Source organism: Heteronotia binoei, chromosome 4 (assembly GCF_032191835.1).
Source record: "Heteronotia binoei isolate CCM8104 ecotype False Entrance Well chromosome 4, APGP_CSIRO_Hbin_v1, whole genome shotgun sequence".
Taxonomy (NCBI): Eukaryota; Metazoa; Chordata; class Lepidosauria; order Squamata; family Gekkonidae; genus Heteronotia; species Heteronotia binoei.
The window spans coordinates 180,945,658-180,973,116 of record NC_083226.1 but is presented as its reverse complement, the minus strand read 5'-3'; the positions used below and the strand labels follow the sequence as shown (position 1 = coordinate 180,973,116).

Genomic DNA, 27,459 nt, shown 5'->3' with positions numbered 1-27,459 from the left:
AAAAGACCGCCACAACCACGTTTAACTTTAAAAGGGGTAAATTCTCTGAGATGAGGAGACATGTGAAGAGGAAACTGAAAGGAAAGGTAAATAAAGTCAAAACTCTTGGGGAAGCTTGGAGGCTATTTAAAACTACAATCCTAGAAGCTCAGATAAAATATATACCACAAGTTAGGAAAGGCACAAACCGGTATAAGAAAAGGCTTGCATGGTTAACAAACAAAGTAATGAAAGCTGTAAATGTAAGAAGGACTCCTTTAAGTGGTGAAAAGCTAGTCCAAGTGAGATTAATAAAAGGGAACACAGGCTGTGGCAAATCAAATGCAAGACTGTGATCAGGCAGGCAAAAAGGGACCATGAGAAGCACATTGCAAAAAACATAAAGACCAACAATAAAAATTGTCAGATTGAGGTGACAAGAGAGGAGGTCCTACAACTGATTGATGAATTAAAAACTAATAAGTAACCAGGTCTGAATGGCATACATCCAAGAGTTCTGAAAGAACTCAAAGTTGAACTTTGTGTAATCTTTCATTGAAATCTGCCTCCGTTCCTGAGGACTGGAAGGTAGCAAATGTCACCCCCATCTTTAAAAAGGGTTCCAGAGGAAATCCAGGAAATTACAGTCTGACTTCAATACCGGGAAAGTTGGTAGAAACCATAATCAAGGACAGAATGAGTAGGCACATTGATGAACACAAGTTATTGAGGAAGACTCAGCATGGGTTCTGTAAGGGAAGATCTTGCCTCACTAACCTGTTACATTTCTTTGAGGGAGTAAACAGACATGTGGACAAAGGAGACCCGATAGATGTTTGTTTACCTTGACTTCCAGAAAGCTTTTGATAAAGTTCCTCATCAAAGGCTCCTTAGTAAGCTCAAGAGTCATGGAGTAAAAGGACAGGTCCTCTTGTGGATCAAAAACTGACTAATTAATAGGAAGCAGAGAGTGAGTATAAATGGGCAGTCTTTGCAGTGGAGGACGGTAAGCAGTGGGGTGCCGCAGGGCTCGGTACTGGGTCCCATGCTCTTTAACTTGTTCATTAATGATCTGGAGTTGGAAGTAAGCAGTGAAGTGGCCAGGTTTGCAGATGACACTAAATGGTTCAGGGTGGTGAGAACCAGAGAGGATTGTGAGGCACTCCAAAGGGATCTGTTGAGGCTGGGTGAGTGGGTGTCAACGTAGCAGATGAGGTTCAATGTGGCTAAGTGCAAAGTAATGCACATTGGGGCTAAGAATCCCAGCTACAAATACAAGTTGATGGGGTGTGAACTGGCAGAGACTGATCAAGAGAGAGATCTTGGGGTCCTGATAGATAACTCACTGAAAGTGTCAAGACAGTGTGCGTTTGCAATAAAAAAGGCCAACGCCATGCTGGGAATTATTAGGAAGGGAATTGAAAACAAATCAGCCAGTATCATAATGCCCCTGTATAAATTGATGGTGCGGTCTCATTTGGAATACTGTGTACAATTATAATGTAATGTAAAATTTTATTTGTATGCCGCCCTCCCCCGCCGAAGCAGGCTCAGGGCGGCTAACAACATTTAAGGTGAACAACACAATAATAAAACAATAAATTCATATTAAATTCACATTAAAACCAATCAATGATTAAAACATTCCTAGGTCTGATACTGGCGGTAAACATTATTAATCTGGCGGTAAACATTAATTTAGTCATTGGTGAATGCCTGTTTGAAGAGGACGGTCTTGCAGGCGTTGTTGGCCCTCCAGAGGAACTGGTTGGCCGCTGTGGGAGACAGGAGGCTGGACTAGATGGACCCTCCCTGGTCTGATCCAGCAGGGCTCTTCTGATGTTCTTCTCCGGGGAAGGCCTCGGCCTCTCTGCCCTGTTGTCGGCCCTCCAGAGGAACTGGCTGGCCACTGTGTGAGGCAGGATGTTGGACTAGATGGACCAGTAATCTGCTCCAGGAGGGCTCTTCTTATGATTCCAAAAGCTAAGTAGGCCTACCCAGAAGTAATTACCATTTTCTTCAGTGGGGCTTACTCCCAGGAAAATGCTCTCTGGGTCACAGATTCCATGGTGCTGAGCTTTTTCACAAAACCGTTCAGCAGGGGTCATTTTGTGGAAAAACAGGTGGCGGAGCTCATCCAGGGATTGTTATGCAGCTGCACCTCCTGTTCAATGGACAAGGAGGTGGAACTCTCAGAACAGTTCAGGAGCTACGCTCCTGTGAGCTCCCGCTGAATCTGAGGCCTGCCGTTCAGTATGACCAGAACATGACTTAGGGTGGAGAGGTAGAAGCTGCTCAGGTAGAGCCTTCACAAAAGACAATTTGTTTGTTCATTTGCTTGAGCATTTCCACTGTGTACTTATTCCACATGGACAATGTTTTGAAGGATTTGTTACAGATAGCCTAAGCAAAAACGACCTTGGTGGGTTACAGAGCAGGTAATTGACTTCCGAGATCTTCCTCTTGGTATTGCGTCGATGTGTGTTTTAGCTTGCCGATTGTAAAAACTTTGGATCCAAACCGGAGAGTGTTTTTCAGCAATTAGCCTCCCACTGCCTGATACCTGAGAAAACAAGAAGCAATTAAATAGAAAATGGGTAGAGAACGGCGTTTTTTTTTTTAAATAGAAGAAGAAGAGAAGGAGGGAGAGAGAGAGAGAACTAAAAATAACCGTGGCGCTCCTTATTGAAATTCTGACAGGATGAAATTGGATTAAAATTAATATAACATTTCTTTGGAGAAACAGAGCGGCTGGATTTTGCTCCGTGCTCGGAGGTTATGCCGTCAGATATTCAATCCATCGGGAATTCTTCTCAGGCGAGTTGGCCAGCAGCTTTGCCCGTTGACGACCATCGCTCCTGTTTTCCTAGAGTGCCCACACGGAGGAGATAGATCCAAGAGGGCAGCTGTGTTGGTCTGAAGCAGTTCAACAAAGCAGGAGTCAAGTGGCACCGTTAAGACCAACCAAGTTTTATTCGGAACATAAGCGATCCTGTGCTAAAAACACACTTCTTTAAAGAAGAGAAAGCTCTCGTGCATGGGTTAAGAGAACATAAGAATATTAGAAAAGCCTCGTTGGATCAGGCCAATGGCCCATCCAGTCCAACACTCTGTGTCACACAGTGGCCAAAAAAACCAGGTGCCATCAGGAGGTCCACCAGTGGGGCCAGGACACTAGAAGCCTTCCCAAGCACCAAGAATACAGAGCATCACCCCAGACATAAGAACAGAAGAGAAGTCATGTTGGATCAGGCCAATGGCCCAGCCAGTCCAACACACTGTGTTCTACAGTGGCCAAATACCAGGTGCCATCAGGAGGTCCATCAGTGGGGCCAGGACACTAGAAGCCCTCCCACTATGCTCCCCCCCCCCCCCAAGCACCAAGAATACAGAGCATCACCCCAGACATAAGAACAGAAGACAAGCCATGTTGGATCAGGCCAATGGCCCAGCCAGTCCAACACACTGTGTTCTATAGTGGCCAAATACCAGGTGCCATCAGGAGGTCCATCAGTGGGGCCAGGACACTAGAAGTCCTCCCACTGTTCCCCCTCCCAAGCACCAAGAATACAGAGCATCACTTGCCCCAGACAGAGAGTTCCAACCATATGCTGTGGCTAATAGCCACTGATGGACCTCTGCTCCAGATGTTTATCCGACCCCCTCTTGAAGCTGGCTATGCTTGCAGCCGCTGCCACCTCCTGTGGCAGTGAATTCCATGTGCTAATCACCCCTTGGGTGAAGAAGGACTTTTATCTGTTTTGACTTGACTGCTCAGCAATTTCATTGAGTGCCCATGAGTTCTCGTATTGTGAGAAAGGGAGAAAAGTTTATAGTCCAGGGTCAGAGGAAAGTTGAGGGAAGTGGTTATTTCCATGTAACAATGAAGTGATTAGGGTTAGTAGAATCTTTCGGGCTCAAGTGCCGTGTTCTACTGGAGAAAGTTTTTCTTCCAGACGTTTCGTTCTCAGCTGCGGAGAACATCCTCAGTGGCGTTGCAGCCGGAGCAGGCGTTCTGACCTTCTTGGCTGCTGTGCATTGAGTGGGGCCAGGGCTGCTGGAGAGCTGCTATTTCTAGGCTGGAGGGGGTGTGATGAAAGGGCAATTGGTTTGTGGATGTGCCCATTGTTTGGTGGGGCTTCCTGGAAGGGTGGTGATAAGGAAACTGGCTGCGGAATGTGACCATTGTTCTGTGTTGATTGCTGGGAGGGTTGGAAGGGGTGCGAAGATAAGGAAGATGGTTGTTGACTGTGCTGATGGACCAAGGGGAGAGGTCTGATTCAGTAGGAGGCAGCTTTGCAAACAGGGCCACATCCTGAGGGGCGCTGTCATTTTCAGCCACGCTCTCGTTCCCTCCTGCGCCCCCCAACATCCTTAACGAGATCATTGTGTATAAAGATGCTTTTTTGCTTTGCTCTCTTTCCAGGTGATCTTGAAAGGAGGGAAGGAGCGCAGTACCGGGGCCACCGGAGTCAATTCAGACTCGTCTCGCTCCCACGCCATCATCCAGATACAGATTAAAGATGCAGCAAAGCGAGTGTTCGGGAGGTGAGCCCTCTGAAGAGCTTCAGGCACAGCGGTTGGACTTTCATTTTTCCCTCTTAGCTTAGAAAGCCAGGCTGGTGTCGTGGTTAAGTGCGCGGAGTCTTATCTGGGAGAACCGGGTTTGATTTCCTCACTCCTCCACTTGCACCTGCTGGAATGGCCTTGGGTCAGCCATAGCCCTCACATTGTCCTTGAAAGGGCAGCTTCTGTGAGAGCCAGTTTGGTGTAGTGGTTAAGTGTGCGGACTCTTATCTGGGAGAACCGGGTTTCATTCCCCACTCCTCCACTTGCAGCTGCTGGAATGGCCTTGGGTCAGCCATAGCCCTCACATTGTCTTTGAAAGGGCAGCTTCTGTGAGATCCAGTCTGGTGTAGTGGTTAAGTGTGCGGACTCTTATCTGGGAGAACCGGGTTTGATCCCCCACTCCTCCCCTTGCAGCTGCTGGAAGGGCCTTGGGTCAGCCATAGCCCTCACATTGTCCTTGAAAGGGCAGCTTCTGTGAGAGCCAGTTTGGTGTAGTGTTTAAGTATGCGGACTCTTATCTGGGAGAACCGGGTTTGATTCCCCACTCCTCCACTTGCAGCTGCTGGAATGGCCTTGGGTCAGCCATAGCTCTCGCAGAGTTTTCCTTGAAAGGGCAGCTTCTGGGAGAGCTCTCTCAGCCCCACCACAAGAGAACCAGTTTGGTGTCATGGTTAAGTGCATGGACTCTAATCTGGGAGAACTGGGTTTGATTCTCCACTCCTCCACATGGTGGTGTGATCTTGAGTCAGTCACAAGTTCTCTTACCGGAAGCAATAATGCTATCACGCTGTAAGTGTGTAAATGTGTTCTGGTTTAGTGCAAAATAAAATAAGACAAGGGATAGCAGATGTTGAGAGCATGCGCTGATCTGTGTTATAGAAAAAAGTACTGTGGCTCCGTGTAATGTTGGGAGAAAAGGTTGAAGAAGAACTTGATAAGTGAAACCGTGAGGATTCCTTTAATAAACAGTTCCTTATTCTCTCCGTCTAAATCACGAACGGAACACCAAAAAGACTCCGTCCACGTCTACAGTTTATTTTGAAGAGGCAATAGCCAGTGAGAGACTGATGCAGTGACTTTGTAGGGGTTTTCAAGCAATACGTGTTCCCTTGTCTTATTTCATTTTGCACTAAACCAGAATGTATTTACACACAGTGTGATAGTATTATTGCTTCCAGTGTTTTTTGCAGCTCTTTCTATATGCACCGGTCCCAGTTGTTCTAATTACAAGTTCTTTCAAGGCTGTTCAGCTCAAGGGCAGTTTCTGTCAGAGCTCTTTCAGCCCCGCCTACCTCACAGAGGGTGCCTGTTGTGGGGAGGGGGAAGGGGAAGGAGATTGTAAGCCACTCTGAGACTCCTTTGGGTAGTGAAGGGCGGGGGTATTAATCCAATCTCCTCCACCTCCTCTTCCTTCTAGCCAAGGGTTCCTTCTCATGTTTCAGCCACTGGAGGTAGCTAAATGGAGGCAGGGGTACCACGTGCCTTCCATGAATTCCCAAGGAGAGCCCACAGCAGTTGCTCTTTGCAGCAAATCGCTTCTGTGAAGACTCCGAGGCCACGTGGTCTGCCTCCATGCTGCACTGAGCCACTTCCGAAAATGTTTGGCATCGGCACGGATGCTGAACGTCTGCAGCTGATATACAGAATGTGACTTGCCACCGCCACGGATAGGTGGCTTCAGGCAACCTCAGGTAGCACTTCGGCTGTGACAGAAGCTGAGGGAGAATGTCTCTTCCGGCTTCATTTCTACCTAAAATGCAATGTTAAGTAACTCCCAGTGGTTTGCCTCCTGTGGTTGTACGAAAGGACGATGCTCACGGAGGCAAATTTCCAGCCCCCCACCTTCATCTTCGTAGCAGAGATATCCTTCATCTTCGTAGCAGAGATATTCAGCCCAGAAGAACAATGGATGGATCGGACCAGTAAGAGTCCATCTAGTTCAGCATCCTGTCTCACACAGTGGTCAAGCTGTTCCTCTGGAGGTACAGTGAGCAGGCAGAGAAGCCAAGGCCTTTCCCTGACGTTCCCTGGCACTGGGTTTCTGAGACGGCCTCTAAATATGGAGGTTCCCTTTAGCCACCATGGCTAGTAGCCGCTGATAGACCTCGCCTCCATGAATCTTTCTAGTCCTCTTTGCTGTGTTTGCCTGTGGCCGTCACTGCATCTGCTGGCAGCGCATTTCACTTTTTAATCTGTTGGGGAAAACATTGAAGGGCTGGAAAAACTGGAGCGCCAAGTCCCTGTTCTCAAGTTGAAATTTGGTATCTATGGCCGGCTGGGCATTTCCTTGCCAGAGAGAGAGGGGGGGGGAGAGGGAGAGACAGGGAGAGAAAGGGAGAAGGGGGGTGAGAGGGAGGGGGAGAGGGAGAGACATGGAGAGAGACAGGGAAAGGTTGGGAGAGAGACAGAGAGAAAGGGAGAAGGAGAGGAGGGAGGGAGGGGTAGAGGGAGAGACATGGAGAGAGACAGGGAGTGGTGGGGAGAGAAACAGAGAGAAAGGGAGAAGGGCGGAGGGGGAGAGGGAGAGACATGGAGAGAGATAGGGAGAGGTGGGGAGAGAGACAGAGAGAGAGAGAAAGGGGGGAGGGGGAGAGACATGGAGAAGGACGGAGAGGTGGGGAGAGAGACAGAGAGAGAGAAAGGGAGAAGGGGGTAGAGGGAGAGACATGGAGAGAGACAGGGAGTGGTGGGGAGAGAAACAGAGAGAGAAAGAGAGAAGGGCGGAGGGGGAGAGGGAGAGACATGGAGAGAGATAGGGAGAGGTGGGGAGAGAGACAGAGAGAGAGAAAGGGGGGAGGGGGAGAGACATGGAGAAGGACGGAGAGGTGGGGAGAGAGACAGAGAGAGAGAAAGGGAGAAGGGGGGAGGGGGAGAGACATGGAGAGAGACAGGGAGTGGTGGGGAGAGAAACAGAGAGAAAGGGAGAAGGGCGGAGGGGGAGGGGGAAAGATAGGGAGAGGTGGGGAGAGAGACAGAGAGAGAGAAAGGGAGAAGGGGGAGGGGGAGAGACATGGAGAAGGACGGAGAGGTGGGGAGAGAGACAGAGAGAGAGAGAAAGGGAGAAGGGAGAGGGAGAGACATGGAGAGAGACAGGGAGAGGTGGGGAGAGAGAGAGAAGGGGGAGAGGGAGAGACAGGGAGAGGTGGGGAGAGAGACAGAGAAAGAGGGAGGGGGAGAGGGAGAGACAGGGAGAGGTGAGGGGAGAGAGAGAGAGAAAGGGAGAAGGGGGGAGAGAGAGAGTCACAAAGCAAAGCTTCATTCTAAGTTCAGTTTATTATGTTCCTATTAGATATCGAATAAAGTACAGGAATACAAAAACGCACAGTGTCTGTCTCTCCTTGGTCTTTCTTCAAACTATTAAATAACAGGACAATCTCACAGAACCACCAAGAAAAGAGTACTCACCTCTTGGCAGGAGTGGGGATTCGAACCTGGAGTCTCTTGGATTCCTGCTCCCCCTCCACACCACACTGATTCACAGACACGACGCAAAGATGACAGCAACAGCAGCAGAACAATAATATTAATGACAATGTCAAAATGTTTTCTAGGATCTCTTTTATTGATCTGGCGGGCAGCGAAAGAGCAGCTGATGCCAGAGACTCCGACAGGCAGACAAAAATGGAAGGAGCAGAAATCAACCAAAGTCTTCTGGCCGTGAGTGCAGAAATGTTATTCTGAGTGTTCTTCTCTGAGAAGGACTGAAGGCGGTTTTTCAGCACGTGGGGTGGCCCCTGGATTGGGTGGGGGCTAGAGGCCGGCCTGTTTTTCTTTTTCTTAAAAAGGGTGAGGCCAAAGTTACGCTTTTCAAGGCACCCCCATCTTTCAATGGGCACTAAGCAGAGGTTTCTTTTCAGTGCCTTCTGCTTTGAACACATGAAGCTGCCTTATACTGAATCAGACTCTCGGTCCATCAAAGTCAGTATTGTCTTCTGAGACTTGCAGCGGCTCTCCACTTTAAAACTCCCTGCCCTCTGCCATAAGAACATAAGAGAAGCCATGTTGGATCAGGCCAGTGGCCTATCCAGTCCAACACTCTGTGTCACATAAGAACAGAAGAGAAGCCCTGTTGGATCAGGCCAATGGCCCATCCAGTCCAACACTCTGTGTCACATAAGAACAGAAGAGAAGCCCTGTTGGATCAGGCCAATGGCCCATCCAGTCCAACACTCTGTGTCACATAAGAACATAAGAGAAGCCCTGTTGGATCAGGCCAATGGCCCATCCAGTCCAACACTCTGTGTCACATAAGAACAGAAGAGAAGCCCTGTTGGATCAGGCCAATGGCCCATCCAGTCCAACACTCTGTGTCACATAAGAACAGAAGAGAAGCCCTGTTGGATCAGGCCAATGGCCCATCCAGTCCAACACTCTGTGTCACATAAGAACAGAAGAGAAGCCCTGTTGGATCAGGCCAATGGCCCATCCAGTCCAACACTCTGTGTCACATAAGAACAGAAGAGAAGCCCTGTTGGATCAGGCCAATGGCCCATCCAGTCCAACACTGTGTCACATAAGAACATAAGAGAAGCCCTGTTGGATCAGGCCAATGGCCCATCCAGTCCAACCCTCTGTGTCACATAAGAACATAAGAGAAGCCCTGTTGGATCAGGCCAATGGCCCATCCAGTCCAACACTCTGGGTCACATAAGGACATAAGAGAAGCCCTGTTGGATCAGACCAATGGCCCATCCAGTCCAACACTCTGTGCCACATAAGAACATAAGAGAAGCCATGCTGGATCAGGCCAGTGGCCCATCCAGTCCAACACTCTGTGTCACATAAGAACATAAGAGAAGCCCTGTTGGATCAGGCCAATGGCCCATCCAGTCCCAACCCTCTGTGTCACATAAGAACATAAGAAAAGCCATATTGGATCAGACCAATGGCCCATCCAGTCCAACACTCTGTCACACAGTGGCCAAAAAGCCCCCTCAAGTGCCATCAGGAGGTTCACAAGTGGGGCTAGAAGCCCTTCCACTTTGCCTCCGTCCCCCAAGCACCAAGAATACAGAGCATCACTGCCCTAGACAGTTCCAATAGTATGCTGTGGCTAATAGCCACTGATGGACCTCTGCTCCATATTTTTATGCAATCCCCTCTTGAAGGTGGCTATGCTTGTAGCCGCCACCACCTCCTGTGGCAGTGAATTCCACATGTTAATCATCCTTTGGGTGAAGAAGTACTTCCTTTTATCCATTCTAACCCCACTGCTCAGCAATTTCATGGAATGCCCACGAATTCTTGTATTGTGTGAAAGGGAGAAAAGGACTTCTTTCTCTACTTTCTCCATTCCATGCATAATCTTGTAAACCTCTATCATGTCACCCTTCAGACGACGTTTCTCCAAGCTAAAGAGCCCCAAGCGTTTTAACCTTTCTTCATAGGAAAAGTGTTCCAAAACTTTAATCATTCTAGTTGCCCTTTTCTGGACTTTTTCCAATGCTATAATATCCTTTTTGAGGTGCGGTGACCAGAATTGTACACAGTATTCCAAATGAGACCGCACCATCGATTTATACAGGGGCATTATGATACTGGCTGATTTGTTTTCAATTCCCTTCCTAATAATTCCCAGCATGGCGTTAGCCTTTTTTACTTTAAAACTCCCCCCCTCCACCAATCTCCCCCCCCCCCCCCCACTTTGTGGCTGTTCAGCCAAAAATCAGGGTAGAATATTTTTTTTAAAAAACACAGTCGATGGCCTCAGCTGTGTCTCTCTCTTTTTGCCGTAGCTGAAGGAGTGCATCCGCGCCTTGGATCAGGAACATGCTCACACGCCCTTCAGGCAAAGCAAGTTGACTCAGGTAAAAAAGAAACCCGGGGCAACATCACAGTACAACTGAGAAAAGGGAAGAAAGACACAACCCTGTTTTAAAGGCACGCCAGAGGATCTCATAGAAATAGTTTATGTTTATGCTTTTCCTGATGTATATGTATGCAATCGTTCCTTTTTATCTTTTTTTTAACCAATTTGCTCACATATATATATATATATATATATATATATATATATATATATATATATATATATATATATATATATATATATATATATATATATATAATGCCAATAAAGGCTAATTTGACTTGACTTAACCCTGCATGAGAAAGGTAACCATAAAGGTTGGAATAAAGGAAAGTAAAATAAAATATAACTCTGCAAGTAGTGTAAGGTAGCTATCCTAGTTCTGTGTATTTAAATCTCTATGTGTTTAATTAGTTCTATGAAAAGCAAAGAAAATATAGCTTCACGTAGTGTGATTTAAGGTAGCTTTCCTAGTTCTGTGTATTTCAAAAGTTTAAATTAATTTTGTTTCTTAGCAGATATAGATAATTATTTCTCTTTTTCTCTCACTTTCCCCCTTTCATTTTAGGTCCATTCTGTGTACGATTAGTTTTATATATATCTTTGTTAAATTAACAGTGCTCCATTTGAATTATATCACTGAAGCCGGGCCGGGTGCCGAAACGCCTTTGATAGTGGTTCTTGTGTACGGAGACAATAACTACTTTTAAACGGGGCGTCTTTTTTGTAGCAGGAACTCCTTTGCATATTAGGCCACACCCCCTGATGTCGCCAATTCTCCTGGAGCTTACAGCAGGCCCTGTAAGAAAAGCCATATGAACTCTTGGAGGATTGGCTACATCAGGGGTGGGTGTGGCCTAATATGCAAAGGAGCCCCTGTTCCAAAAAAACACCCTGCTTTTAAACATGTGCTTATGTAAATGGATAGTTGTCTTTCTGTTGGAATTAGGTACTTATATGCTGAACCATATTTTAGCACTTCTGAATGTATTATTAAATTACATACAACATTTTGTACATTCGCACTACATGCATAGTTCTGCTTTACTGTCTTTTGCTTTGTTCCAACCTTTTTAGTTACCAGCGTCTGAGCACATTTTGAATCGGCCTAGCGGCCTCTGGGAAAAATCAATGCCCCGTTAGTTCTTGGGTTTACAGCAGAGACGGCAGAAGGAGGTGGTCGAGAAAAGAGCAGATCCTTCTATCCCCCCGGGAGCCGAAGTTTTGTTCAAGTGTCGAGAATTCCCCAAGACCGTCCCAGGCCCTCGCAGAACTGTGCATGGTCAGAAGTGGAACTAAACACCAGTACAACAGTCGCTCTGGCCGACTGAATACAATTTTCACTTTGGGAGCGTTTACCGTTCTCAGAGGTGAAATTCTAGCAGGAGTGCCTTTGCAAATTGGGAGAGCCAGTCTGGTGTCGTGGTTAAGTGCACGGACTTTTATCTGGGAGAACCGGGTTTGATTCCCCGCTCCTCCACTTGCACCTGCTGGAATGGCCTTGGGTCAGCCATAGCCCTCAGATTGTCTTTGAAAGGGCAGCTTCTGGGAGAGCCAGTTTGGTGTAGTGGTTAAGCGGACTCTTATCTCAGAGAAACGGGTTTGATTCCCCACTCCTCCACTTGCACCTGCTAGCATGGCCTTGGGTCAGCCATAGCTCTGGCAGAGGCTGTCCTTGAAAGGGCAGCTTCTGTCAGAGCTCTCTCAGCCCCACCCACCTCACAGGGTGTCTGTTGTGGGGGGAGAAGATGTAGGAGATTGTAAGCCACTCTGAGTCTCTGTCCTTGAAAGGGCAGCTGCTGTCAGAGCCCTCTCCAGCCCCACCCACCTCACAGGGTGTCTGTTATGGGGGAGGAAGGTAAAGGAGATTGTGAGCCGCTCTGAGACTCTTCGAAGTGGAGGGTGGGATATAAATCCAATATCTTCATCTACCTCACAGGGTGTCTGTTGTGGGGGAGGAAGGGAAAGGAGATTGTGAGCCGCTCTGAGACTCTTCGGAGTGGATGGCAGGATATAAATCCAATATCTTCATCTACCTCACAGGGTGTCTGTTGTGGGGGAGGAAGGGAAAGGAGATTGTGAGCCACTCTGAGACTCTTCGGAGTGGAGGGCGGGATATAAATCCAATATCTTCATCTACCTCACAGGATGTCTGTTGTGGGGGAGGAAGGGAAAGGAGATTGTGAGCCGCTCTGAGACTCTTCGAAGTGGAGGGTGGGATGTAAATCCAATATCTTCATCTACCTCACAGGGTGTCTGTTGTGGGGGAGGAAGGGAAAGGAGATTGTGAGCCGCTCTGAGACTCTTCGGAGTGGAGGGCGGGATATAAATCCAATATCTTCATCTACCTCACAGGGTGTCTGTTGCGGGGGAGGAAGGGAAAGGAGATTGTGAGCCGCTCTGAGACTCTTCGGAGTGGAGGGCGGGATATAAATCCAATATCTTCATCTACCTCACAGGGTGTCTGTTGAGGGGGAGGAAGGGAAAGGAGATTGTGAGTCGCTCTGAGACTCTTTGGAGTGGAGGGCAGGATATAAATCCAATATCTTCATCTTCTTATTATTATTAGGCTGCACCCACTGATGTAGCCAATCCTCCAAGAGCTTACACGGCTCTTTTTTTGTAAGCTCGTGGAGGATTGGCTACATCAGGGGTGTGTGGCCTAATATGGAAAGGAGCTCCTGCTAGAATTCCACCCCTGACCATCTTTATGTTATTTTTCCCCCCAGTTCTTTTTCTGCCCTGCCTCCTTCCAAGGGCACGGGGAGGGTACCGGCAGTTTATTGAAATAACAGGGCACTAAAGATTGTAAATCACATCTTCCTCCTTCAAGGTCTTAAAAGATTCCTTCATCGGCAATTCCAAGACGTGCATGATCGCGAACGTCTCTCCCAGCCACATCGCGACAGAGCACACCCTGAACACCTTGCGCTACGCCGACAGGTAAGGGGCAGAGGCCCATTCGGGGGCATTTGGAAAGAAGCGGGGACCAGAGCCCAGTTGTGGCGGAAGACCGGTTTCATCATCTCAGCCGGATGCCCAGAGCACTGGGCTTGGGAAAGGTGGCTGAGGCTGGGGACAGATTTGTCCGGCGTCAGGGAAGGTTGGTTTCTTCTCCACAAAATGGGAATGGCCTGCTCCGCAGGGAGGAAGAACAAGTTGGGGAAACGTCATGACTCTCCTTGCAGCTGCTGGAATGGCCTTGGGTCAGCCATAGCTCTGGCAGAGATTGTCCTTGAAAGGGCAGCTGGCAAAATGAATTCATGAAAACTGTTGTCGAGCCACAGGCCCAAGCCAGCACTGCGAGCAACAGCAGTCTGAGCGTTTCTCTGAGTTGCTCTTCTTTTGTTGGAGTTGCTCCGAAAGTCCGTGTGGCTCTTTCACATATTGTGCAGCTCTCGAAGCCCCCATCCCCACCCCATCAGCTGGCTTGGCGGAGGCATCTCTTTAAATCGGTTCTCCAAGCCAAGCCAGTCAGCGGCTTGGAGAATGCACATAAAGTTGCTTTCTTTCCACCTCTCCCTCCCTCCCTCCTCCCTCCCCTCATCTATTTTCCTCCCTTCCCTTCTTTCCGTCTTGCGGCTTTCAAACATTGGACATTCATGTCCTGTGGCTCTCAGACATCTGAGATTTATTCTATGCCTCTTACATTAAGCAGGTTTGGCCATCCCTGATCTAGACTTAACTCAATCTGGTCAGAGATTGAAAGCAAAGCAGAGTCGGTGCTTGGAAGGGAGATCACCAAGGAAGGCTCTGCAGAGGAAGGCCATGGCCAACCACCCCTGCTTCTCCCTTGCCTTGAAAGCCCCTTGCTGGGGTCACCATAAGTCTTGGATGGGAGACCACCAGGCAAGACTCTGCAGAGGAAGGCAACGGCAAACGACCTCTGCTTCTCCCTTGCCTTGAGAGCCCCTTGCTGGGGTCACCATAAGTCTTGGATGGGAGACCACCAAGGAAGGCTCTGCAGAGGAAGGCAACGGCAAACCCCACCTCTGCTTCTCACTTGCCTTGAAAGCCCCTTGCTGGGATCTCCATAAGTCTTGGATGGGAGACCACCAAGGAAGGCTCTGCAGAGGAAGGCAACGGCAAACCCCACCCCTGCTTCTCCCTTGCCTTGAAAGCCCCTTGCTGGGACCTCCATAAGTCTTGGATGGGAGACCACCAGGGAAGACTCTGCAGAGGAAGGCCATGGCCAACCACCCCTGCTTCTCACTTGCTTTGAAGCCCCCTTGCTAGGATCTCCATAAGTCTTGGATGGGAGACCACCAAGGAAGGCTCTGCAGAGGAAGGCCATGGCCAACCACCCCTGCTTCTCCCTTGCCTTGAAAGCCCCTTGCTGGGACCTCCATAAGTCTTGGATGAGAGACCACCAAGGAAGGCTCTGCAGAGAAGGCCATGGCCAACCACCTCTGCTTCTCACTTGCTTTGAAACCCCCTTGCTGGGATCTCCATAAGTCTTGGATGGGAGACCACTAAGGAAGGCTCTGCAGAGAAGGCCATGGCCAACCACCCCTGCTTCTCCCGTGCCTTGAGAGCCCCTTGCTGGGATCTCCATAAGTCTTGGAAGGGAGACCACCAAGGAAGGCTCTGCAGAGAAGGCCATGGCCAACCACCCCTGCTTCTCCCTTGCCTTGAGAGCCCCTTGCTGGGATCTCCATAAGTCTTGGAAGGGAGACCACCAAGGAAGGCTCTGCAGAGAAGGCCATGGCCAACCACCCCTGCTTCTCCCTTGCCCTGAAAGCCCCTTGCTGGGGTCACCATAAGTCTTGGAAGGGAGACCACCAGGGAAGACTCTGCAGAGGAAGGCCATGGCCAACCACCTCTCCTTCTCCCTTGCCCTGAAAGCCCCTTGCTGGAGTCACCATAAGTCTTGGATGGGAGACCACCAGGGAAGACTCTGCAGAGGAAGGCCATGGCCAACCACCTCTGCTTCTCACTTGCCTTGAAAGCCCCTTGCTGGGATCTCCATAAGTCTTGGAAGGGAGACCACCAAGGAAGGCTCTGCAGAGGAAGGCCATGGCCAATCACCCCTGCTTCTCCCGTGCCTTGAGAGCCCCTTGCTGGGACCTCCATAAGTTTTGGATGGGAGACCACCAAGGAAGGCTCTGCAGAGGAAGGCCATGGCCAATCAACCCTGCTTCTCCCTTGCCTTGAAAGCCCCTTGCTGGGGTCACCATAAGTCTTGGATGGGAGACCACCAGGGAAGACTCTGCAGAGGAAGGCCATGGCCAACCACCTCTGCTTCTCACTTGCCTTGAGAGCCCCTTGCTGGGGTCACCATAAGTCTTGGATGGGAGACCACCAGGGAAGGCTCTGCAGAGGAAGGCCATGGCCAACCACCTCTGCTTCTCACTTGCCTTGAAAGCCCATTGCTGGGGTCACTATAAGTCTTGGATGGGAGACCACCAAGGAAGGCTCTGCAGAGGAAGGCCATGGCCAACCACCCCTGCTTCTCACTTGCCTTGAAAGCCCCTTGCTGGGATCCCCATAAGTCTTGGAAGGGGACCACCAAGGAAGGCTCTGCAGAGGAAGGCCATGGCCTTCCACCTCTGCTTCTCACTCGCCTTGAAAGCCCCTTGCTGGGGTCACCATAAGTCTTGGAAGGGAGACCACCTAGGAAGGCTCTGCAGAGAAGGCCATGGCCAACCACCCCTGCTTCTCCCTTGCCTTGAGAGCCCCTTGCTGGGATCTCCATAAGTCTTGGATGGGAGACCACCAAGGAAGGCTCTGCAGAGGAAGGCCATGGCCAATCAACCCTGCTTCTCCCTTGCCTTGAAAACCCCTTGCTGGGGTCACCATAAGTCTTGGATGGGAGACCACCAGGGAAGACTCTGCAGAGGAAGGCCATGGCCAACCACCTCTGCTTCTCACTTGCCTTGAAAGCCCCTTGCTGGGATCTCCATAAGTCTTGGAAGGGAGACCACCAAGGAAGGCTCTGCAGAGGAAGGCCATGGCCAATCACCCCTGCTTCTCCCGTGCCTTGAGAGCCCCTTGCTGGGACCTCCATAAGTTTTGGATGGGAGACCACCAAGGAAGGCTCTGCAGAGGAAGGCCATGGCCAATCAACCCTGCTTCTCCCTTGCCTTGAAAGCCCCTTGCTGGGGTCACCATAAGTCTTGGATGGGAGACCACCAGGGAAGACTCTGCAGAGGAAGGCCATGGCCAACCACCTCTGCTTCTCACTTGCCTTGAGAGCCCCTTGCTGGGGTCACCATAAGTCTTGGATGGGAGACCACCAGGGAAGGCTCTGCAGAGGAAGGCCATGGCCAACCACCTCTGCTTCTCACTTGCCTTGAAAGCCCATTGCTGGGGTCACTATAAGTCTTGGATGGGAGACCACCAAGGAAGGCTCTGCAGAGGAAGGCCATGGCCAACCACCCCTGCTTCTCACTTGCCTTGAAAGCCCCTTGCTGGGATCCCCATAAGTCTTGGAAGGGGACCACCAAGGAAGGCTCTGCAGAGGAAGGCCATGGCCTTCCACCTCTGCTTCTCACTCGCCTTGAAAGCCCCTTGCTGGGGTCACCATAAGTCTTGGAAGGGAGACCACCTAGGAAGGCTCTGCAGAGAAGGCCATGGACAACCACCCCTGCTTCTCCCTTGCCTTGAGAGCCCCTTGCTGGGATCTCCATAAGTCTTGGATGGGAGACCACCAAGGAAGGCTCTGCAGAGGAAGGCCATGGCCAATCAACCCTGCTTCTCCCTTGCCTTGAAAACCCCTTGCTGGGGTCACCATAAGTCTTGGATGGGAGACCACCAGGGAAGACTCTGCAGAGGAAGGCCATGGCCAACCACCTCTGCTTCTCACTTGCCTTGAAAGCCCCTTGCTGGGGTCACCATAAGTCTTGGAAGGGGACCACCAAGGAATGCTCTGCAGAGGAAGGCCATGGCCAACCACCTCTGCTTCTCACTTGCCTTGAGAGCCCCTTGCTGGGATCTCCATAAGTCTTGGATGGGAGACCACCAAGGAAGGCTCTGCAGAGGAAGGCGATGGCCAACCACCTCTCCTTCTCACTTGCCTGGAAAGCCCTTTGCTGGGATCTCCATAAGTCTTTGATGGGAGACCACCAAGGAAGGCTCTGCAGAGGAAGGCCATGGCCAACCACCTCTGCTTCTCACTTGCCTTGAAAGCCCCTTGCTGGGATCTCCATAAGTCTTGGATGGGAGACCACCAGGGAAGGCTCTGCAGAGGAAGGCCATGTCCAACCACCTCTCCTTCTCACTTGCCTGGAAAGCCCTTTGCTCGGATCTCCATAAGTCTTGGAAGGGAGACCACCAAGAAATGCTCTGCAGAGGAAGGCCATGGCCAACCACCTCTGCTTCTCACTTGCCTTGAAAGCCCCTTGCTGGGATCTCAATAAGGCAGGTGGGACTTGAGGGCACTCTGCACACCCAACCACATAATGGGGAAAATCCCAGTCGTTAAGTAATAGAATCCTTGAACCGGAAGTGGTTTTATTAACTGTTATATTAACTGGAGAGCCAATTTTGCGTCGTGGTTAAGATCAGAAGACTGTAATCTGGGGAGCAGGATTTGATTCTCCACTCCTCTGCATGCAGCTGCCGGGTGACCTCTGGTCAGTCCCAGTTCTCTCAGGGCTCTCTCAGCCCCACCTGCTCCACAGGGTGCCTGTTGTGGGGAGAGGATGGGAAGGAGATTATAAACTGCTCTGAGACTGAGCGAAGAGCAGGGGATAATCCAAGCCGTCGCCACCGCTTCCTCCTCCTCCATCTTCTGTCCAACCTTGCCTGATGCAAGAAAACCAAAGTTAAAACTTAATTGACTGGTAGCAACCTCGCCACTGTTTGTAGGTCCGCCCTGGTGTAAGTACTTGGATGGGATGGGGGACCACCAAGGAAGGCCAGGGCTGCTGTCTAGATCAGGGGTGGCCAAACTTGCTTAACACAAGACGTGAACGTCAGATGTTTGAGAGCCACGAGACAGGAAGGAAGGAACAAAGGAAGGAAGGAAGATGGGAGGGGGAGATAGAAAGAAAGCAACTTTAAATGCATTCTCCAAGCTGCCAGCTAGCTTGGCTTGGACAAATGATTTAAAGAGAGAAATGCCTTCTCCAAGCCAGCTGACAGGTTGCTGGGAGCTTAACATAAAAGTCACATAGAACATATATGAACATATGAAGCTGCCTTATACTGAATCAGACCCTCGGTCCATCAAAGTCAGTCTTGTCTTCTCAGACTGGCAGCGGCTCTCCAGGGTCTCAAGCTGAGGTTTTTCACACCTATTTGCCTGGACCCTTTTATGGAGATGCCAGGGATTGAACCTGGGACCTTCTGCTTCCCAAGTAGATGCTCTACCACTGAGCCACCGTCCCTCCCCTGTGAGAAATGTCAGATGTTTTAGAGCTGCAAGACATGAACTACAGATGTAGGTAGGTAGGAAGAAACGAACTAACTAACTTTAACTTTAAATGCATTCTCCCAGCTGGCTGATGTGGCGCTGGGAGCTTCCAAGAGCCACACAATATGCGTGAAAGAGCCACATGTGGCTCCCAAGCTACAGTTTGGCCACTCCAGTGTAAGATAACTGGATGTCATGGGCTTTTGTAAGTCAAATTCAGTGTTACGGAAGGTGAATATTGTCTCAGAACATTTCTTAATGCCTGGCTTTTTCTACTCAGGGTGAAAGAGCTGAAAAAGGGGCTGAGATGCTGCGCGCCAGCTGTGAGCAGGCGACGGACCACAGGGAGCATGTCTCCAAAACGCATCCAGAGTTCCCTGTGCCCACAAGCCGGGGAGAAGTCCTCACCGAAGAAGGTGAAACTGGGCTTGCAGTCTCCCTTGGTAGCCGCAGCCTCCACCACGGCGAAGGCTTCCCCTTTGCTGTTCCACTCGACGAACCCTCCTTTCTCTTCCACCCCCAAAGGAGCTGCCCGCAAAGGGTATCCTGGCGCTGCTTGGCTGGGCCACCCCACCCCACTGAAAGGAGCTCTGGGGGCAGGCCTGCCAGCCAAGAAGATATCCGAGGACCTTGCCCCACATTCTGACCACGGCCACCTTGAGCAGGGGCAGGGGGCTTCCTCTCCCAGGGCCGCGAGGGAAGGCAGCCAAGGAGACAGGCAGCACGTCAGGAGCCGGAAAGTCCAGCCTGTGCGTAAGCAGCTGATTTCCAGAGCCAGCTTCACCCTGGGGGACACCCGTGGCCTGCCATCCCGCATACCAGACGGCAGAAAAGTGTTTGCCGAACAGTGTGCGGCAGCGTGGACGAGCGTCCCGCCGCAACAGAAGGACCGAGAGCAGCACCTCCGCCTTTACCACCAGCAGTTCCAGCAGCTCCCCATCCTTCAGGAAAAGCTGAACTACCAGCCTCTGGAGAGGTTCCTGGGCCAGTACAAGCCGCAGGAGGTCCGGGTGCAGCCCCAGCTCCCCGCCTCTCCCCCGAGTCAAGATGAGACCATGCAGCTGGAAGACCTGGACGACAGCGACTTCAGCGAGGACTCCTTCTCGCCCAGGCCCAGCCGTGGGAAGCCCGAGGCCGAAGCGGCTGAGGAAGGCAGCCAGCGTTCATTTTTCCTCCATCGGGCAGAGCGTGGGACCGGCGGGCGGGAGGTCCAGGTCGGACACGAGCTGTTTTTCGAGCTGCTTGAGAGTAAAGAGGAGTCCTTACCGAGGACGGAGGAGGCCGTTAGTTGCGAGGGAAGCACACAGAGTCGGTCCGACTGGAGCACAGAAGGAGCTTCGGGGCTCGATTCCTCTCCACAGGACGACACGCCAGAGAAGCCTTATTGCTTGCAAGGGGACAGCGTGCCGTGCGACAGAAGGGACACGGGAGCTCCTTCCGTAGGGCAAAGCCTACTCCGCTGTATAGGTCTGGATGTAGGCTGCTCCGAAGACGGCTGTTCTAGGTGGGAGAAAGCAACGCAGATCTTGGCTTTTGCTCGGGCACCGGGTTCCATAGGATACGTTGCCTGTTGCCAAAGGGAAGACTCTGGCCAAGGCTGTTCGGGAAATTTAGAAAAGGGGCTCCAGAAAGGAAGTGACCTCTCCAGATCTCTGGGATTTCCATTGGACGTTGTTGCAGGAACGAGGACTCCATGGACAGTGTCGCCGCTGGATGCTGAGAGAGCAGATGTTGCAAAGGAAGACACTCCAGACCAGAGGCAAGGAAGGGATTCACACGAGGAGAGAGAGGGGAAAGACTCCTCCAGCCCCGGAATGCAAATGGAAGAGGACCCCAGACCGTTCCTTGGGAATAAGTCTTCTCCTCCTGCCCCCATGTGTGAAATGAATCCATGCAGAAGAACCGTCCAGCCGCTTTCTCCGCAAGCCCAGTGGCTTTCCCAGTTTTGTCACAGTCCAAAGGTCCTCTCTTCCTTGGGAGATGCGTCCCCCTTGAGCGAACTTTGTGGCTGCGTTTGTGGATTCTCTGCTGGGGACGCAGGCCTGGCGGAGGTCTCCCCGCGGAAAGGGAAGGAAGGCCCTTTGCTTCCTGGCAACCTGGAGGGCGGTGAGGTCACCGCTGACGTGGAAGCCACCGTGCTTGCCTCATTGAGCTGTTCAGGGCAATTCCGCTGGGGTGAGGAAGACTGCTCTGAGTCCGTGATGCTGCTGAAGCACATTGATAGCCTGGAAAAGGTGTTTGTCTCGAGGACACCAGAGAACCAGGAACCCCCTGGAGAAAGCCTCTCTCCACAGCCCAGCTCGGAAGCCCAGAAACTGGAGCTTGGCTGTCCGCCGGAGCGGTTCAAGCTGACATTTAGCAGTCAGGAGACAGGGCTCTTTAAAAGCGCTTCGAAAGCATCTGCTCAGAAATCTTCGGATGCCGCTGAACAGGATTCGGGGACGAATATTCGGTCTCCCCAGAGCTCCCTGAAGGACGCCTCCAAACATTTACTCCCATCTAAGGAAGCATCGGGAAGGTGAGTTTCTGGATCTCAAGGTTTAGGGGGGGGGGGCAGCTGATCCTCCCAGTGGGTGGCGGCTGGACCCAGACAACCCATCCCACCCCTCCCTCCTCCTTCCTCCCGCAGCAACCCTCTCAGTTAGTAGAGCCGGCACAGTAGGGTGGCCAATGCATCAACGGATTGATTAAAACATTCATATCCTGTATCTCCTTCCTGACAGTGAGAGCAGTTCCTCAATGGAACAGGCTTCCTCGGGAGGTGGGTGGGCCAGTTTGGTGTAATGGTTAAGTGCAAGGACTCTTATCTGGGAGAACCAGGTTTGATTCCCCACTCCTCTACTTGCAGCTACTGGAATGGCCTTGAGTTAGCCATAGCTCTGGCATAGGTTGTCCTTGAAAGGGCAGCTTCTGGGAAAGCCCTCTCAGCCCCACCCACCTCACAGGGTGTCTGCTGTGCGAGAAGATGATATAGGAGATTGTAAGCCGCTCTGAGTCTCTGATTCAGAGAGAAGGGTGGGGTATAAATCTGCTGTCTTCTTCTTCTTCTTGATTCCCCACTCGTAGCTGCTGGAATGGCCTTGGGTCAGCCATAGTTCTGGCAGAGGTTGTCCTTGAAAGGGCAGCTGTTGTGGGAGCCCTCTCAGCCCCACCCACCTCACAGGGTATCTGTTGTGGGGGAGGAAGAGAAAGGATATTGTGAGCCGCTCTGGAGGGCGGGATATAAATCCAATATCTTCTTCTTCTCCTTCCGTTTTTAAACAGAGGCTAGATGGCCATCTGACAGCAGTGCAGATCCTGTGAATTTAGGGGGAGGTGTTTGTGAGTTTCCTGCATTGTGCAGGGGGTTGGACTAGATGACCCTAGAAGTCCCTTCCAACTCTATGACTCTCTGATTCCTTCTAGTTGCAATAATAATTAAAAACATTTTTCAGTTTGGTACCAAAAATAAAATAGGCAACCCCCCCGTTTCTCTCCCTCCATCCCTTAAATGTTGCCTGGCAGCCACACACCCCTCCCCCACGAAGATCTCAGAGGAGGCCCCTCCACTTCTTCATAGAGACCCTTCCACAAAGCTGGAGCCACGATGGGGAAAGCCCGGGCTCTGCCGGATGCCAGACAAGCCACCCTAAGTCTTGGAACAGCCAGCAGGTGCCCGCCCTGAAGACCATAGATGGGACTTCCAGGGCTTTCTTTTGTAGCAGGAACTCCTTTGCCTGTTAGGCCACACCCCCTGATGCAGCCAATCCTCCAAGAGCTTACAGGGCTCTTAGTGCAGGGCTACATCAGGGGTTGGTGGCCTAATTCTAGACTTGCCAAATTCCAGGCGGGTCTAGAGATGACCTGGAATGACAACTGACAGGCCTCTTCTTACCAGGCCTGCTGGAAGCTCCAGGAGGACTGGCTACATCAGGGGGTGTGGCCTAATAGGCAAAGGAGAAGGGTGGAATTCTGGCATGAGCTCCTTTGCCTATTAGGCCACACCCCCTGATGTAGCCAATCCTCCAAGAGCTTACAGGGCTCTTAGTGCAGGGCCTACTGTAAGCTCCAGGAGGATTGGCTACATCAGGGGTGTGTGGCCTAACATGCAAAGGAGGTCCTGCTACAAAAAAAGCCCTGGGGACATCTATGGAAGGAGATAGCCCTTCAGATGCATGGGGCCTAAGTCATGAAGGGCTTTCATGGTCATAACCAGCACCTTGAATTGAACTTGAAAGCAGAGTGGCAACCAACGTCGCTGTTTCCAAATGGATGACATACACTTCCAGCTGCTGGCCCCTGACAGACTGTGACTTTCTGGACCAGTTGTAGTCTCTGGCAGGCCTCAGATTTAGTGGGAGCTCACAGGAGCACAACTCCTGAACCTTTCTGAGAGTTCCACCTCCTCCTGAGAGTTCCGCCTTCTCCTTCTCAGAGTTCCACCTTCTTCTCAGAGTTCCGCCTTCTTGTCCATTGAATAGTATTGCAACTGCATAACAATCCCTGGATGAGCTCCACCATCTATTTTTCTACAAAATGACCCCTGGTAGTCTTCAAGGGCAGCCCCACGTGGATGGAGTGGTGGGGCAAGCAGGTCTGGCATCAAGCCTCACTTCTGGCACGTGCTGACAAGGTGTCATTCTACAAGCTGCTGCCTTCCTGTCTGCTCAGAGGGGAAGAAGAAGACGACTGCAGATTTATACCCCGCCCTTCTCTCTGAATCAGAAATTCAGAGCGGCTCACAACCTCCTTTACCTTTCTCCCCCAAAACAGACACATGTGAGGTAGATGAAGATATTGGATTTATATCCCGCCCTCCACTCCAAAGAGTCTCAGAGCGGCTCACAATCTCCTTTCCCTTCCTTCCCCACAACAGACACCCTGTGAGGTAGATGAAGATATTAGATTTATATCCCGCCTTCCACTCCGTAGAATCTCAGAACGGCTCACAATCTCCTTTCCCTTCCTCCCCCACAACAGACACCCTGTGAGGTAGTTGAAGATATTGGATTTATATCCCGCCCTCCACTCCAAAGAGTCTCAGAGCGGCTCACAATTTCCTTTACTTTCCTCCCCCAAAACAGACACCTGTGAGGTGGGTGGGGCTGAGAGGGCTCTCACAGCAGCTGCCCCTTCAAGGACAACCTCTGCCAGAGCTATGGCTGACTCAAGGCCATTCCAGCAGCTGCAAGTGGAGGAGTGGGGAATCAAACCTGGTTCTCCCAAATAAGAGTCCGCACACTTAACCACTACACCCAACTAGCTCTCTGGGAAGGAGACGCTCCAGAAGGGTCACCAAACTGGAAAGGAGAAAGAGGACTGTGTACGAGTCATGCTTTGAAGCCCTCAAAGCACCAGTGCTAAGTTCAGCATTGTTATTTCCCTCGTCTTCCCCCTTGGCCAGAAAAACGTGGTTTGGGCAGGGTGGGTGGCAGGTGGAAAGCTCTTGGAAGGTGGCGGGGAAGGAGGACAGGTTGTCGTCCTTGGCAGGCAAATCAGAGAGCTCACGGCTGCTCAAACCATTTGCAGCGAGCGGAGCAGAGGGAGTCCTGCTAATACGTGTTATGTGTGTCTTTAAATGTGCCCCACAGGCAGTTTGTGATCCAGATCCGTCAGGAACAGCTGGACGAACTGGCCGCCCTGTCCCTGCGGGAAGAGGACTTGATGAGGCAGTTGTCAGACCTGGTGAGTGTCCTGAACACGCTTCAAAGCAGAGCTTGTTCCTCTGGGGGCCCTCTCTGACATTTCGTTTGTTAGATCGCAGGATATGCACGTTGTCGTCTGACTTCCCCATGCAAGAGTTGGGAGGGAGACAGCTGAATGGAGTACACTTCCTGGTAGCAGGCGGAGGACGTCCTGTGCTAGTTAGCAGCAGTCCTGTTGTGCTCGCCTCCTGCTTAGAGGTCATAAGAACATAAGAGAAGCCCTGTTGGATCAGGCCAATGGCCCATCCAGTCCAACACTCTGTGTCACATAAGAACATAAGAGGAGCCCTGTTGGATCAGGCCAATGGCCCCTCCAGTCCAACACTCTGTGTCACATAAGGACATAAGAGAAGCCCTGTTGAATCAGGCCAATGGCCCCTCCAGTCCAACACTCTGTGTCACATAAGAACATAAGAGAAGCCCTGCTGGATCAGACCAATGGCCCATCCAGTCCAACACTCTGAGTCACGTAAGAACATAAGAGAAGCCATGTTGGATCAGGCCAGTGACCCATCCAGTCCAACACTCTGTGTCACATGGTGGCCAAAAACCCAGGTGCCATCAGGAGGTCCATCAGTGGGGCCAGAAGCCCTCCCGCTGTGCCCCTCCCTCAAGCACCAAGAATACAGAGCATCACTGCCCCAGACAGAAAGTTCTATCTATATGCTGTGGTTAAGAGCCACTGTTGGACCTCTGCTCCAGATATTTATCTAATCCTCTCTTGAAGCTGGCTATGCTTGTAGCTGTGGTAGTGAGTTTCATGTGTTAATCACCCTTTGGGTGAAGGACTTCCTTTTATCCACACTAAACCGATTGCTCAGCAGTTTCATCGAGTGCCCACGAGTTCTTGTATTGTGAGAAAGGGAGAAAAGTACTTCTTTGTCTACCTTCTCCATCCCATGCATAATCTTGTCAACCTCTATCATGTCACCCCGCACTTAACGTTTCTCCAAGCTAAAGAGCTCCAAACGTTTCAACCTTTCTTCATAGGGAAAGTGTTCCAGCCCTTTAATCATTCTGGTTGCCCTTTTCTGCACTTTTTCCAATGCTATAATATCCTTTTTGAGGTGCGGTGACCAGATTTGTACACAGGACTCCAAACGAGGCCGCACCATCCTTTTTTCCCCGTTTGGAAGGCCTTTTTCCTCTGTTCAGTTGTTAATTTTTTGGACTAGCCCAGGGTTGGCCAAACCATGGCTCGGGAGTCACATGTGGCTCTTTCACACTTATTGTGTGGCTCTCAAAGCCACACATGGTTTACAAGATTATGCACGGGATAGAGAAGGTAGGGAAAGAAGGACTTTTCTCCCTTTCTCACAACACAAGAACTTATGGGCACCTTATGAAATTGCTGAGCTGTTGGGTTAGAACAGATAAAAGAAAGTCCTTCTTCACCCACATGGAATTCACTGCCACAGGAAGTGGTCGCAGCTACAAGCCTAGACAGCTTCAAGAGGGGATTGGATAAACATCTTTGGTAGAAGTCCATCAGTGGCTCTTAGTCACAGCATGTTGTTGGAAGTCCCTGACTGGGGCAGTGATGCTCTGTATTCTTGGTGCTTGGGGGGGACATAATGGGAGGGCTTCTAGCGTCCTGACCCCACTAATGGACCTCCTCATGGCACCTGGGTTTTTTGGCCATTGTGTGACACAGTGTGTTGGATTGGATGGACCATTGGCCTGATCCAACATGGCTTCTCCTATGTTCTTATGTGACACAGAGTGTTGGACTGAAGGGGCCATTGGCCTGATCCAACATGGCTTCTCTTATGTTCTTATGTGACACAGAGTGTTGGACTGGAGGGGCCATTGGCCTGATCCAACATGGCTTCTCTTATGTTCTTATGTGACACAGAGTGTTGGACTGGAGGGGCCATTGGCCTGATCCAACATGGCTTCTCTTATGTTCTTATGTGACATAGAGTGTTGGACTGGATGGGCCATTGGCCTGATCCAACAGGGCTTCTCTTATGTTCTTATGTGACACAGAGTGTTGGACTGGATGGGCCATTGGCCTGATCCAACAGGGCTTCTCTTATGTGACACAAAGTGTTGGACTGGAGGGGCCATTGGCCTGATCCAACAGAGCTTCTCTTATGTTCACTACCCCATTAGCTGACTTCGAAAAGGCATTTCTCTCTTTGAATCAATTCTCCAAGCCAAGCCAGCCAACGGCTTGGAGAATGCATTTAAAGTTAAAGTTGCTTTCTTTCCATCTCTGTCCCTGCACCCATCTGTTTGCCTGCCTGCCTTCCTGTCTTGCGGCTCTCAAGCATCTGATGTTCATTCTATGCGGCTCTTGCGTTAAGCAAGTTCCGCCTCCCCTGGACTATCCAATGTCTGCCAGGTATATTCCAGAGGGATGATGGTCAGCGCCTCTTTAGAGCATGAAAAGGTGATGCGAAACTCCAGATTTATTTTAGCATCCCTCAAGGAAGATTTTTAACAGAGAGAGGAGGGTTTTTCCCCTGATTCATTGAAGTTATATAAATGATCTCTGAAAACGGCGTATTGCCCTGAACTGAAGCTGCTGTTCCAATTTCCGCCTTTGCCAAGTCTTCGCCCCTTTGCAGGATCTCACCCTCCGTCTTTCCTCTTTTAGGATCTCGAAGACTCGGTGGTGAAACTAGACGGGATCCTGCTGCTGAAACTGAAGTGCATCCAAAGGTCGAGAACTCAGCTGCAGCCCCTTTTAGCTACCTGGCAGAGAAGGTCCCCGACTTAGCCAGGATGTAGCTCCGCCCTGACCCAGCCCCATCGCTCCGCCTCCAGTGGCCAACCAGCAAAGGACCTTGCGTGTGTAGAGTTTGTACTTGGTGTGAAGACTGAGTGCTGCTAAGAGGGACATTCAGCTGCAGGCCAAAGCCCTCCGACTCATTTCTGTATTTTTAATAGTCCCATCTATGCGTCCCGTCTGGAGACGATCGTGACGGCACTGTCTTCCTTCAAAGGAAGCCAGCAACTGTTTTTGGAGAGGAGGTTCCCAAGATGCACATCATTTCACACACACACAAAAAACCTTTGCAAAGATCAGTTAATGTGCTTGCTACAGGACGCGCTGC

The 27,459-nt window shown here is 50.8% G+C and overlaps 1 protein-coding gene across 1 annotated transcript in view; it reads left to right on the top strand.

The window, feature by feature from the left end:
- The window catches only part of KIF24 (kinesin family member 24), an 85,458-nt gene extending 58,287 nt beyond the window's left edge, over window positions 1-27,171 (top strand). Inside the window, exons 8-14 of the mRNA XM_060236611.1 lie at window positions 4,406-4,527; window positions 8,100-8,205; window positions 10,284-10,355; window positions 13,191-13,300; window positions 18,994-21,231; window positions 24,284-24,377; window positions 27,000-27,171. Coding sequence (XP_060092594.1) covers window positions 4,406-4,527; window positions 8,100-8,205; window positions 10,284-10,355; window positions 13,191-13,300; window positions 18,994-21,231; window positions 24,284-24,377; window positions 27,000-27,122 — 2,865 coding nt within the window. The 3' untranslated portion in view covers window positions 27,123-27,171. The remainder of the gene's footprint in view (window positions 1-4,405; window positions 4,528-8,099; window positions 8,206-10,283; window positions 10,356-13,190; window positions 13,301-18,993; window positions 21,232-24,283; window positions 24,378-26,999) is intronic.
- The last annotated feature ends 288 nt before the right edge of the window (window positions 27,172-27,459 follow it).